General features: G+C 41.4%; 1 protein-coding gene across 4 annotated transcripts in view; it reads right to left on the bottom strand.

Moving 5' to 3' along the window:
- lpin1a (lipin 1a) overlaps positions 1-13,897 on the bottom strand; it is a 138,170-nt gene that overhangs the window by 21,223 nt on the left and 103,050 nt on the right. For all 4 annotated transcript variants that reach the window (XM_067984282.1, XM_067984285.1, XM_067984284.1 and 1 more), the window contains 4 exons: positions 4,022-4,089; positions 2,704-2,845; positions 2,203-2,351; positions 1,985-2,071 (listed from right to left, as the gene is read on the bottom strand). In XM_067984282.1, coding sequence (XP_067840383.1) covers positions 1,985-2,071; positions 2,203-2,351; positions 2,704-2,845; positions 4,022-4,089 — 446 coding nt within the window. The remainder of the gene's footprint in view (positions 1-1,984; positions 2,072-2,202; positions 2,352-2,703; positions 2,846-4,021; positions 4,090-13,897) is intronic.

Raw genomic sequence — 13,897 nt, 5'->3', positions numbered from 1 at the left:
ATTTGGACATGCAATAAGGATAGTCAGTTGGGAGATTAAAAAGTGACAAGAGTATAACAGTGTTCTTAAGGCTGGGTTTTCAGTCCATTTCATAACTGTGTGACAATTTGTTTCTCTCGACCTGCTCTTCAAAAGGTTTTATTAATTTCACTAAGATATATGATTGCAACATGATACATAACTTGTGCACTTTCCAAGCCCATGTGACATACAGTCCTAATGTCATCAGGTGCCTTATTTTCCACTAAACCTCTGTTCACTGTAATTTATCTTCTACATAAGGCTTGGGTAGGGAAGTTTTGATTTACTTACTTAAAATATTCACTTTATTTACAAGATTAGAATAAGAAGTTAGGAGAACTTCTGAGACCCAAGGTCACCACAAATAGAATTAAATAATCCTCCTTATTCATGACATCCAAATATTTCCTCACCTATGAACCACACAAACCATTCTAATTTCCTGTTCTGATGTTTAGACTACAGAGTGTCTATCTTGAGAGAACTTAATACAGTCAGAATACAAAATGCAATTAAATGTTTTATTTCCCAGTATTGCCATCATTCACCATGAGGAACTCAAACACAGAAAAGTTATTGTTTTAACAGAAAATGTGATCAAGCTGTTTGAATAACATTTACTATATTAACGCTGCAGTATTACAGAACTTCTTTTTCCCTCCTCTCAGAGATGCTGATGCTTGCTAGGTTATGGCTCTACATACACTTCAGACCTCCAGTACTTCACTCACATGGCTTTTCTTCACGTGTGCGCTTAGACAGGGTGTCAACAAAACTATTCAACTCTGATGGGGCAGGGGTTTGCACATCACATCTAAGCCCAATCCCATCCATACCTGCACAGCTTCCAGCAGGATCACCAGATGTTAAATCAAGGCCTTGGAGGGCAGGAGGATAGAATAATTGGCATGGTCGCTTATGTGCATCAGCATAAATATGTTTATTATTTTGTTACACATTAGGATCAGAGAAATCCTTTCCCCCTCAGGATTAGCAATCAGAGCTGATTTTTCCCTTTCAGAGCTCAAGGTCACAGAGGCAAATTGAGGTGGCCCATTGTTGCCCCAGAAGGTTGAGTTCAGCTAATGCAACACACCATGCATCAAACCGGTGAGCTCCCTAGTCTTTATGGCACCAGGCAGTGCAATTACCATAATGGGAATAACGTGGCGGATTTTTGGTCAAACTTCTAAATAATTGTCTGTTGGAGAACTGGTTTACTAGAAACAGATTTTGCAACTAAAAAAGCTTCAACATTGAGTAATGGTAATAAGACAATCTTTAAATTCATGAACTGATGCAATATACACAGATTAAGAACTAAAATGTTAGCTCCACACAGTGGTAGCACTCTTGCCCGTGTCAGAAGATCATAGGTACCACTCTAGGGACATAATCTTCAGTGAGTACTGAGGAAGTGCTGCACTGTCAGAGGTGCTGTCTTTCAGATGATATGTTAAACCAAGACCTGATTTGCCTGTTCAGGTGGAGGTAAAAGAACCCACAGTCCTATTCAAAGTAGCATAGCAGGGGAAGTTTTGCCAACAATTATCCTTCAACCAACACCATTAGAACAGACTATCTGATCATTTGTATCATTTGCCATTTGTGGGACCTTACTGTGTGCAACTTGGCTGCTGCATTTCCCTACATAACAGTGACTACACAGAAAATGAATTATTTTGAAGTGAAGCGGGTTGGGACATCCTGAGAACATGAAAGAAACTATATAAATCCAAGTTTGTTCTTTCTTTAAACTGTAGGTATTGCTACAAAGATGGGACTGGCCTATTAATTTCAGACTTATTTATGTAGCATCCAGTTGATATCAAGGATTAGAACTGGTGTTTGCTGCTGTAGCCTGTGTGGACTTATAAACAGATTTTAAAAATACACTGGAATATCCAAGATACAATTTCACAAAATGATTGCAGACTTTTGTAAAAGTAACTACAAAACTTACTGGCTAACTTTGTGATACAACTTTGCTATGCCTTGATGTGTCCAGTCCTTACCAAGTGTAGGCAAAATGTGACCCAAGGCATCAGATCTGTACAAATATAAAAAAGATCATTTGTTCAACATACCATAGAAAGAAAAGTCTGTATTTGGAAAACAAAATGACTATTTCAAATTTGTATGTTCAAACATGACTACATTCTACATGAGATCAAAACATACCTTGTAATTGTTCCATCAATATCAGAAATAACAATTCTGTCATTCCAGTTCCAGAGGTAGATAGTACCTTCACAACGACATGTACCCTGGTATTGTGTTGTGACACTAAACACTACATCATTTGGACCATCTTTTAGTTGGAGACTTTTCTAGAAACCAGAAAATACAGCTGTATTAACCAACTAACGCAGTCTGTGTCAAACAGATCTCTTAAAATGACCAGTTTATGCACTGAGCAGTAATCATTTCATATTATATGTAATGGGTCAGATTCTGCTCTGAGCAGAGAAATGTAACCACAAAACCTCGTTTAAACATACAGTATTTGATTGAAACTGATGTTTTGACCAGGTAGCAAGCTCTAATTGCTGAAAGATATAATGGTAGACTTCTGGGACAACAATTAGCAGGTAGCAACCTATATCTCTTAACCACATGATTTTCATACAGATCACATGACACTATATCCAAACACTATCCAATGATGTATTTTGTACTTACGAGCTGGTCAGAGGTGAGTCGAAGGGATTTCACATATGAAACATAGGATGAAACCGATAGGTTGAGATCTTGCTGGCCTGCACTACAATTTTGGTTGATCTTTCTAACATCTTCATCACTTGATGATGATTCATCTTTTAACCTAACAGAAGTTCAAGCAGAGCACAGTACTGACTAGCTACAACAGTTCATTCCCTTATTTAAAAGGAAAATAACAAGTTGAAATATACACATCATGTTATGGCAACAAAGGTGGTGGAGCCCCCATCACACTCTTGATACCTACATCCACCATTTAGTGAATTGCTTGTAATTTATTGTTGACTATTATCTACTGCAACTCCACATTTTAAATCTGCTTCTTTGTATTTAAATTGACAAAGTTTCAAACATCACAGGGATGACATTGTTTCATTAGAAAGTAGAACTTCCCTGCTTTAAGAATATACCTATTAGACTAATGCAGAGAATAGACTATTGTGCAATTCAGCTCCAGAATATAATGTCAATGAAGCGTGCATACCCCACATTTGTATAAATGGACTTGGTTTCGCATTAAATGTGTATCATCATTAAATGGTCATTTTGAATGTGAAAAGTTCTGGATGCAGCTCAATGGTGCATTGTATACACTTATGTTTTGGATGATAGGACTAGACATTTAAGCTTGCTGTTTCTCACATGGTATCTTCCAATTTCAGCCCTGACATTGGGGTGATGCTTCCTCACAGAGATGGAAGGGGGCGGAGTGGGGGAAATGAGAAGCCAATGCCTCCAAACTATTCTCTCACAGCTCCTAGTGGCCATTACTGAGACAGGCAGTGGGGTTTATGTGTCCAGTCTCAATGTTAGTATATGGCACAGGAGATCCAAGATTGGGAAAGAGTGACAATATTAATTATTAATAGCAATATTAAAATATGGAGTTGGCCAGTCCTAGTACCAGAGTGCTGCAGATTTCCTACACCAAACAAATATAACAATTTAATCTTACATGCAATTCAGAGGGTATTATGAATTAACTTGTTTGAAGGTTTAATAGATTTCCTTCATTGCATTTTAAAATATTCACAGCATAAATTTACATATAATGTAATACCTGGAGGAATTGATTTTAAGTAGTATTTGGGTAATTTGTAAGCTGGAAAGAACATTTAGTCCCAGAGGCTTCAATGAGACATTGAAATGCTTGTTCACGTCCCCTTAAAAGAAACATTGTCGACAGTTCTTCAGCAGCGACAGAAGGACAAAATTAAAGAATGCGGCTAAGAATAAGAATCAATGAAAACTGCTCATCAGAATTTCAACAGCTTAATACCTGCTTCCAGGACGTGCAGACTGATCCCTTGTATCCTGCCCACTTCGAATCTGCTCGATTTTTGGTTCCTATAACATAGCAATACAGATAGTTTAGATTTATGTTTCATCTTTCAAAAATCACAGGAATGGCAAAGTTAAATTTCTTGCTTTACATCTAAGTGGTAATAATACATGATGAGGCAATACTTTCATTGAACTTTGTAACCAAAGTGTATCACTTTTGTATCATTACCACATTCTTTCAAGAAGCAGTTTAAAAAATATAGATCCACAAAGCAATTCTATTGAAATAAAAAGTTATAAATGAATCCATTATTTTGACATTAGCTTTGCCCCATCAGTAACTAATAATGAACAGTTCATCCTGGTCAATGCCAACTGTAGTATTTTGTGACGGAAACAATACAATATCCATTTATATCACCAGACTATGCAAAAATTATCAACTAACTACATTCAAATTGTTAAATGTCATGGCCGGCACAATTATAGTGAAGTGTCATTGAAAATAGGGATTATTTCTGAGATCTATAAATATCGGTGAGATTTAATGGGTTTGTGCTAAATAAAAGGAAGTTCAAACTAATAAGTATTTGAAGGGACATTTAATAGGAAGATATTCCATATATTGGAATATTTATTAAAAAGTTCCCTTCTCCATTGCACTCTAATATTCCCCATTTTTGCCTATGTTGAGAGTTGAAAGATAGGGAATATGATTTTACTAATGGTTGTACTACCGATCGAGAAGGCAGCTCCTGCAGTTATAGGGATAATACTTAATCTCATAAGAGCTCTAAACAGATGTTTATTGCAAGATTTTGCAGCTGTGTGTTTGATACCGCCAAGGCTAGAAACTAATGCAGATTCCAATCATAACATCTAATGCCTTTGTTTGTGCACGCTCTACACTAATTGTTTTGCTAGCAAATTGACTATTAATTGCTCACTTAGTACCACTTTCCTATCCAATTCAATATGATTTGGGAGAAAATAAGCACAGAAAGAAAGGTTTGATGTACAGAAATGCAGTTGCATTCGCCCTTGTTTTATAACAACTCAACAGATCAAAGAAGCTGCTTTTTAAAAATAGTAAATATCAATATGAAGTATACTTTAATTCTCACAGCAGTGTATGTAAGTGAAATCAGACCTAATTAAGGGCACCTAATTTATAAGTTAGATATCCCTCATGGTGCATTTCCATTACCACCTTTCTTGTTTTTCTCCCAATATCAAATATTTTTTTTAAAAAATCAAATTTAGATATAGAATATTCCTCGACCATCAAAAGGGGAGAAAACTTTTTAAACTAAAAGCAAAATACTGCAGATGCTGGAAATCTGAAATAAAAACAGAAAATGCTGGAGAAGCTCAGCAAGTCAGTCAGGCAGCATCTGTGGAGAAAGAAACAAAAAGAGAGTTAACGTTTCAGGTCGAAGACCTTTCTTCGAACTTTTTAAAGTGTTCAAAAAAAATTAGCTCGCTTGCTCCATCTGGTGGTCATAGTCCACAATGCAGTTCAACTTTCTTTTATTCATGACATTAGATTTGATTGAATTTAAATTTGAGATGACAGTTAATTTTAATTTTAAAGTGATGTACTTTATGTGAATGTCAACCCAATTCTCAGTTCTCAAATTGCTGTGTTTTTTTTCTAGATGGAGATTTCTTGTATGAATTACACTTTTCTAAAATGAATTACTTGAAGATGTATTGCTAGAGTAGGTTGGTAGTTGTTGATGTTATTTATGTTCTGCAATCCAAAGATGCAGTGGAGATGCAGGGAACTGGAGGGAGACACCTGCAGTTGTGAAGGTAAATTGAGCATTTTACATGGAATCATTAGAACTACATATCTGTTTTAATTAAATGTGTTCATATTGTCAAAATCCTTTGGGAAATTTTTTGAATACCCTTAAAAAATCGTTTAATATAAACATGTTTCATTTTTTCTTTTTAAAAATACACATTTCAGTTCTATGATCGTCCCTGTGTTTAGAATGATTGCTAAACCAAATTGAAAATTCCAGACTAAGAGAGTTCTCACTCTTTGAGGCTATGAGTTTCTTCTCTTTCTACCCTGTACGATCTTTTTAGGAATCCAACCTGTGCAAAAGCATTTCATGACGATCTTACTATATCTAGAGCCACTCCAGCGTTATCTAATTACCATGGGTGCAAATCACAAAATAAAAATGGAAACAAAAACCTTAAGCAAGAACAAAAGGTAATTTTGTCAGGCCCAAACATTTAATGATGTGGAGATGCCAGTGATGGACTGGGGTTGGCAAATGTAAAGAATCTTACAACACCAGGTTATAGTCCAACAATTTTATTTGAAAATCACAAAAATATGGAACGCAAATTCGTGAAGCATTCCATATTTTTGTGATTTTCAAATAAAATTGTTGGACTATAACCTGGTGTTGTAAGATTCTTTACATTTGCCAAACATTTAAAACAAAACTCAATATTGAGAAAGTCACCAATAAGTCTAGATTTTGATTTTCATGGATATGAAAATTGGTCGGTTACTATAAAGGGCGGCTGATCCGCAATGCCAGTTTTACACCTGGGCAGCAACTTGAATAAAATATCCCAAAGTGTCAATCCCAATCAAATACCAGTCATTTCATATAGAAATAATGTTAGTCTATTGACAAGACTGAAGAACTAATTGACAAACTCATCAACAGAACAAATAGGGAATTAAAATTAAAATTTAACACAGCGCAAAATGGGCAAATGGAAATTAAAATTAGGCAGGGTGCGTAACGGGCGGTCGATCTGCTCCCCTCCGTCCTGCACCCCCACCGAAGTTGAATTTCAGGCCTGTGTTTCCCATGTAGCTCATCAGTTAGCTATGCAGCCATCCATCTAATGCTTCTCCTTCTACAAGGAAAGCACTGGCACTATTTTTTTTGGAGTGGTAGCTCAGACCAGCACTAATCGCAAACAAATCCCCCATTGATTCTTCAAGTTGATATTACAGCACTTTTTAAATCTAAAATTAGTGGAAAACTGGCAAGGCCTTCATATAGAGGCTAATATGAGTAGTACTGAACAAATGAGACATGTGGAAGCTGAAAACAACTAATTTTATAGGCTGTGTGTGTTACTTAACTATGTCCTTGATCTAGGTTGTTGACTAGCTGTCTGGTTCTGTAGATTATTTCCTAAAGTCCATTTTTGTTCTTTCAATGACTGCATCAATTAATTCTGTAGTCACATCCATCCCGAGAGGCATAAAGTCATTTCCATACTGAACTAATGCCGAGCTTATTGATTGTATTGAACATCATCAAGTGATATGAACTTGCTATGTTTTGCTATGACCTTTTTTTTTTTAAGAACTGTTCAACCCCCATAGTTTATGTATTGCAGATTGTTTTCCAAACATTATATTGATCCAAACAGTCTATTTGCAGAAAATGGACTTCTGCCAATATTGATCAGAGGCAAATTCAACAGGAAAAATGATTGCTTTAATTAGTTTTGATACACAAGAGATTCAGACTTCACCCAGACGGAAATGAAGCAAGTCCATTAATTGACACTGAATATATTTTCATTACAGAGAAGGTCGAGATAGAACACAATCCAGATCTCTGCAACGTTAAGGGGTCCGGGTAATGTAGACGGAATAAAAAGTTTGTTTGGATTTTGAACTCTGAACCGCAGGACCCAAATGGGAAATCAAAATTTTTTGTTCTTTTTATTGCCAGCGAACTTAATTGAACATATTTTTAACATATAGGCCTTAAATACACATGGGGCTCGATTTTCGCACCCCCGAGCGGGTGCGTTCGTGGTGGGGGGGGGGCTGCGAAAATCGGGGATTCCCGGGGCAGGTCCGGAGCCCGGCTCCAAACCGCCCACTTCCAGGATCCCCAGAGACGCGCTGACATGCGAGCGCAGCCCCCGCATGTGGGACTCCCGCCGGCAATTAAAGCCTGCGGGATGCCACTTGAAGTAATTAATCAGGTACTTCAGGTCGTTTACAGACCTGATATTTTAGATGGGGTGGGATTTTCAGATCAACTGATGCTGCTTCCCGTACTGGGGGAAAACACTCCCAGTTAAAATGGACGTGTTGCAGCCATCAGCCTGTGGCAGCTGCAAAGGTCCATTTGACAGGTGGGGGGGGGGGGGGGCGGGGAAAGAGACCCTCACTCATTGCAGGAGGCCACTCTGTCACTGTGGACAAAGTTTGGCCTCCACCACCCTTCTCCTAACAATAAAATTCACCAACTTGCACACTTACCCCGGTGTTCAGACACATTTACCTACCGTGCGGACCCCCTCAGATGTACATCTTCCAGATGGAGGCCGCCATAGCTGCAGTCATGACCTCCTCGGAGGGCGAACAGCATCACCAGCCTCGCCGTCCACCTCTGACACGTGGAGCTCCACACAGTGCTGTGACACATCCACCTGCACAGCAGGAGGGAGGGCAACAGCAGAGAAAGATGCGTCGCAGAGGGCACTACCCTCGCCACAGGGTCCACAGACAGAGACTCAGCTTCCTGGACCTCTCTGAGCAGCAGTGCACACGGAGGCTCAGAGTCACTCGACGTGTAGTCGTGGACATCTGAAGCCTCCTTCATGCCAAGCTGCTCCCAGCTGGCCCGAGCACCATCTTCTTACCTGTCGCTGTCAAAGTCACCACTGCCCTCAACAACTTCTCCTCCGCATCCTTACAGGGTGCCACCGGGGACATCGCCGACATCTCTCAGTCGTCTGCACAAAAGAGCCCTGCAAATACACCTACACCCACTCTGCAGTGACACAATGGGTGTCATCAGTTGTGGGTCTTCATTGTGATCCTCAGGAAAGGGCATTATTGCACCAACCAGACAAGATTCACAAAGACGTGGCAGTAGTGGTGACAATATAATATGTAATGTGAGTTGATCAGAAATTAAATATAAGTAAAAACCATGACAAACCCTCAAACACGCTTGTGCATCCCCTTCATGCTCACGACACATTTGCCTTACGCTTCCTACTGCACATATGTGATGCATGCCCTGTGGCTGCAGCACAGGTAGTGGCAGGTTGAGTGAGGCTGACCGTGAAAGAGATGCATCAGAGGGTGAGTATGAGAGAGAGCCATGAGATTGTATGAGGATTGTGTTGAGTGGTAGTGGCGGGATGAGTACTGGCGAGGTGAGCAAGTGCAGGTAAGATGAGGATGAGCTTTGAGTGGGTATGAGGGATGATGGGACAGAGTAGTGTTGGCAGTGCAGAAGGAGATGTGGGGTGGGGGCGGTGATGTGGCAGACGGAGTGTAGGGGAATGAGTAAGTGTACTCGCTTCGGCTGACCTACTTAGGTCATTGAAGTGCCTCCTGTATGCAGGTGGGCGATATGTTGGTGGTGCAGGTGACCTCCTCTGCCACCTCAAGCCAGGCCTTCTTGGTGGCAGAGGCAGGCCACTTCTTCCTGCCCGCCGGGGGGGGGGGGGGGAAAGGAGGATCTCTGTCCTCCCCCTCCTCCTTCTCCTCCTCCTTCTCCTCCTCACCCCATCCAATAAGACCTGGAGCGAGACATCATTAAACCTGGGAGCAGCAGCCTTCCCCCGGGCTGCTCCATGCTGTAATTTTTTCCTATTTTCTGCAGCATCAGTCAGTGGAGGACTGCCCCTTTAAATAGGGATCTTCCAGCTGACAGCCTATGCTGCGCATGCGTAGTCCGCCTGTTGCGCAGCTTTCCAGCGCGAAACCCTGAAGCCAAAGTAAGTACCTTCAATCAAGTTGCAATCGCGTGCGGAGCACCCCGATTTCACTGGACGCATTACCCACACGCCCAGTCGACCCCCTGCTGCCAACTCACCGCACTCCTACTATCGGGCCCGTAGTGTTTAAGCCATTTTAAATTGTGCATTGTAAACAATGCAGAGCTATCTCTGGCTGGAATCCAACCAGAGTCACCTAGTGAAGGTACAAGATAGTTGAATTGCGGTCTTCAAAATGCAAAGATTACTCCCCATGGGCCTGGGCAGCAGGCTGCTTGCTTTGTTCTGAAAATAATAGATTAATTTAAAAGGTGCTTAGAACCAGGGGAATGGATTTGTGTCTAGCATTTGTTAGGAGGTCCAGGAAACCATCATTTTAATTTGATAGATACCATAGATACATTTGATAGATTCTGGGCCTTCTGTTTTACGTCTCGTGAAAGGAGGCAAGAAGGCCCGAGACTAACAGGTAGGTGCCTAGAAAGGAACAGCTTGTGGGCCCAGAGGAGCAGGAGTGCTTCCCTCAGGCCCAACAAACCTACCTGCACCGACCCCCCCAACGGTTGCAGATACCCAACTCTCAATCATGGACCGCACCCCCCACCCAGAATCGTAAAGCCCTGATCGTGGACCCCCCCCCCTCCAATCCTCTTCTCTCCACCCCCCCCCACTCCAATCCTCCGACCCCCAATGATCGCGGATCCCCGATCCAGACAACCTCCCCCACGACTGACTGACCCCCGAATCCTGTCCCCCATGCCAACCTATGTTCCCCTTATCCATACAAAGACTCTCCCTGGTTGCGCTCTCATCTGTATGAGAGCGGCCCGTCAATCAGGCATGTCAGTCGGACAGGAAACCGACAAAAAAAAGGTGTCCTTACGTCAAAATCGTAAGGACGTCAGGGAAACCCGTACTAATGGGTTTCCTGACCTCAATTTCACCCCCCACCCCCTTCCCCGCTCAGTTTTAAAATTGAGCCCCATGTGTCAAGCATCCTTTGGTCTTCAGAGATGTAAGGGGAAGCAGAATTATAAACCCAAGGGGAATGTCTGCTCACTGGTTCTTCCTGCTCTACTGTACTGCAGCTCATGTACAGTTGATCATATGAAAGCTCCACATGCAAGTTTTCTGTTACAGATACCGATCCAGGTTCAGTGTTTCTGGGGAAGTTAGTGAAATGTTGCATCTTATTATTTTGTGAATCGAGGAGTTGTAAATTGATCTAGTGGAATGCGCTTGTTAATCTTTTGCTACAGTTTAATTTTTGTCTTTTAATAAAATCGATTCATAGATTATAGCCTGAGCCACAGAGTGATTATTTTTTTCTGTTAGCCAAAGACCAGGAGGGCAAAAGAGGATTGTTAAAGTAATTTGCCTATTGGTAATCACACAAGGGTTTCTGTTCAACCCTGGGCAAAGCTAAATCACCAGAAATTGTGCGTGTAAGACTGTACTTCAGTTCGTAGGAAGCAAGGACGTGCTTACAGGTGGGTCCTTTATGCTGAGCGTAACCAAAATATCTGGTACTGCCCAAAGAACTTAACAATACAAAAACAGGAGAGTGAACATTTGATAGACTCCCAATAAAAGCAGTAAATGCCACGCTGTTCAACTCTGTAAAGATACTGGATAAATCTCGTTAGATAAACACCACGTGGAACTTAAAGGCTTTTGAACTGGTGGAATCCATGTATGTCACGGAAGAACTGGCCAAATATAAGGTAGGAAGCAAATTTAAATAGGGCAAGGAGAAATTTCGCAGAATCTTTCCTCAGGAGATTAAATAAATTAGAAAGTCAACATCATCCACCTCACTCCTTCATAAACACTCAAATTGTCCTCAGTGAGCCTCACTGCATAAAAGTTTATTGCTGCTGTTTCTTCAAAAAGAGCAGGTATGATGGATCTCTTCTCATTCCATGCTTTAAGTTTCCACAAATATTTTATCACTGCAACATTTTATGTTTCAGCAAGCTAAAACGAGCCATTTTCCCTTGCCTGCAGTGAAATATTCTCCAGATTGTGATAAATGCATCACTTTAGGATTTTTAGAATCTGGAGGACCTGCTGATCTTTGCACCTGAATTCCCAATATGTTACCCAGCATGCAAAACTCTACACCATGAGCACAAATTTGTAAAATCTACCCTCTGATTTACAATTCAATATGACTGAGGCTTCACAGAAATGTTTTTGAAAGTTTTTTTTTTAGTGCCAAAATTTCACATCACATTAACTATACAAAATGATAAACTTTCAAAACACAGACACAAATTGTTAAGCATCAGCCTTCCCAAAATGTAGCTGACAAGTAGAAGCCCTGCAGATTACTACTAGTTCCTGATCATTCACTGGGAGTCATAGTAATGGGCCACCTGTGGGTTAAGTTAGCATATTTGGCAGGTAATTAGTTGTAAAAAAGTAATCAATACACACGTGATATTGAAAGTGGCAGGTCAAGTTGATAAGGCCGTTTTAAAAAAAGCATACGGGATCCCATGCTTTATAAAAGGCATGGGGCTCAATTTTAAAACCGAGCCAGGAAGGGGATTGGGGGGGGGGGGGGGGGGGGGGGGAGGATGATCGGAGTGGGGAGGGAAGGATCGGGGTCGGGTTCCACAATCACTTTGGGGGGGTTCGTTGCAGGTAGGCTTGTTGGGCCTGGGGGAAGCACTCCTGCTCCTCCGGGCCCACGAGCTGTGCCTTTCGAGGCACCTACCTGTTAGTCTCGGGCCTTCTTGCCTCCTTTCACAAGGTGTAAAACAGAAGGCCGAGGAATCCCGGCCTCCCGGGGTTGAAATCGGGAAGTACAGAAAAATGAAGGCCCGAAGCCGCCTTGAAAGGTTTTAAGGTCCGACCCACCTCAAGGGAGCGGGTTGGTCGCCCGCCCTGGTGAAAACCAGAAACGGGCGGGTTGGAGGCAGATCTGCAAGTCGCAATTTTCAATGCCCCCACCCACCCATTTTCAAAATTAAAAAATTGAGCCCATAGAGTACAAAAGCAAGGAAGTTATGCTAAACCTTTTTGTGCCTCAGCTGAAGTGTTCTGTCCAGTTCTGGGCACCACTCTTTAGGAAGGATATCAAAGCCTTGGAGAGGGTGAAGAGGAGATTTACTAGAATGACACCAGGGATGAGGGACTTCAGTTATGTGCAGAGACTAGAGAAGCTGGGATTGTTCTCCCCTTAACCTTCTCTGCTCTAAGAAGAACGAATAGGTGTGTTCAAAATTATGTCGGATTATGGGGAGAAACTGTTTCCACTGGCAGGAGAGGCAGTAACAAGAGAACACAGATTAAAGATAATTGGCAAAAAAAGGTGAGATGAGGAGAATTTTTTTTTAACGCAGCGAGTTATGATGATTTGGAGTGCACTGCCTTAAAGGGTGGTGGAAGCAGATTCAATGGTAACTTTCAAAAGGGAATTGTATATATACACACACACAGTTGAAACAGAAACATTTTCAGGGCTATGGGTCAAGAGCAAGGGAGTGGGACTAATTAGATAGTTCTTTTAAAGAGCCAGCCCAAGCATAATGGGCCAAAGGGTCATGATTCTATGATACTATTATGCCTGGGGGGTGGGGGGGTTTGTTCCCTGTTGTGAGAAAAGGACTAAAAATAGGATTTCAAAAAAAAGTGCTGGTGGACAATGGCCATGCCTTTCTCATTGTTGTGACCTGTTTATGTTGTCTGTAAATATATTTCATCACATTACAGTGAGTCTATGGGCAATAGTAGATGCTTAAAATAAGCTCTCAGAAGGGCAAGGTTTCCTATTTTATGTAACCAGAATGCATGAATGAATGCCTCTTTCAACTTGGGGCAAAAGTGCCAATTTCAGGCCACATGTCCAAAGCAGTAGTAAAGGCACGTTCTGACAATCCTGTCTCGGTGCCACGATTCCACGTTGCCACTGAAAATGTGATGAGAGTCTAAAACTTGATGTTGGCTTGGTTCTATCAAGTTACACAAATACAGACAGGCCCAGAACTTTGGCCCTTGAATTCCACTTATCGCTATGAAGACAATGAGGCTAAAAATGTTGTCCAGCAGCACAAGTTGGGCACAAGAGTCAGGAATTCTGGCAGAACCCACGAACACTGCGTCTCTGCTCAGAACCTGCTGACCACAA

The sequence above is a fragment of the Heptranchias perlo genome, chromosome 5 (assembly GCF_035084215.1).
Source record: "Heptranchias perlo isolate sHepPer1 chromosome 5, sHepPer1.hap1, whole genome shotgun sequence".
Classification (NCBI taxonomy): domain Eukaryota; kingdom Metazoa; phylum Chordata; class Chondrichthyes; order Hexanchiformes; family Hexanchidae; genus Heptranchias; species Heptranchias perlo.
The sequence above is the reverse complement of the archived record's forward strand: the minus strand, read 5'-3'. Positions and strand labels throughout refer to the sequence as shown.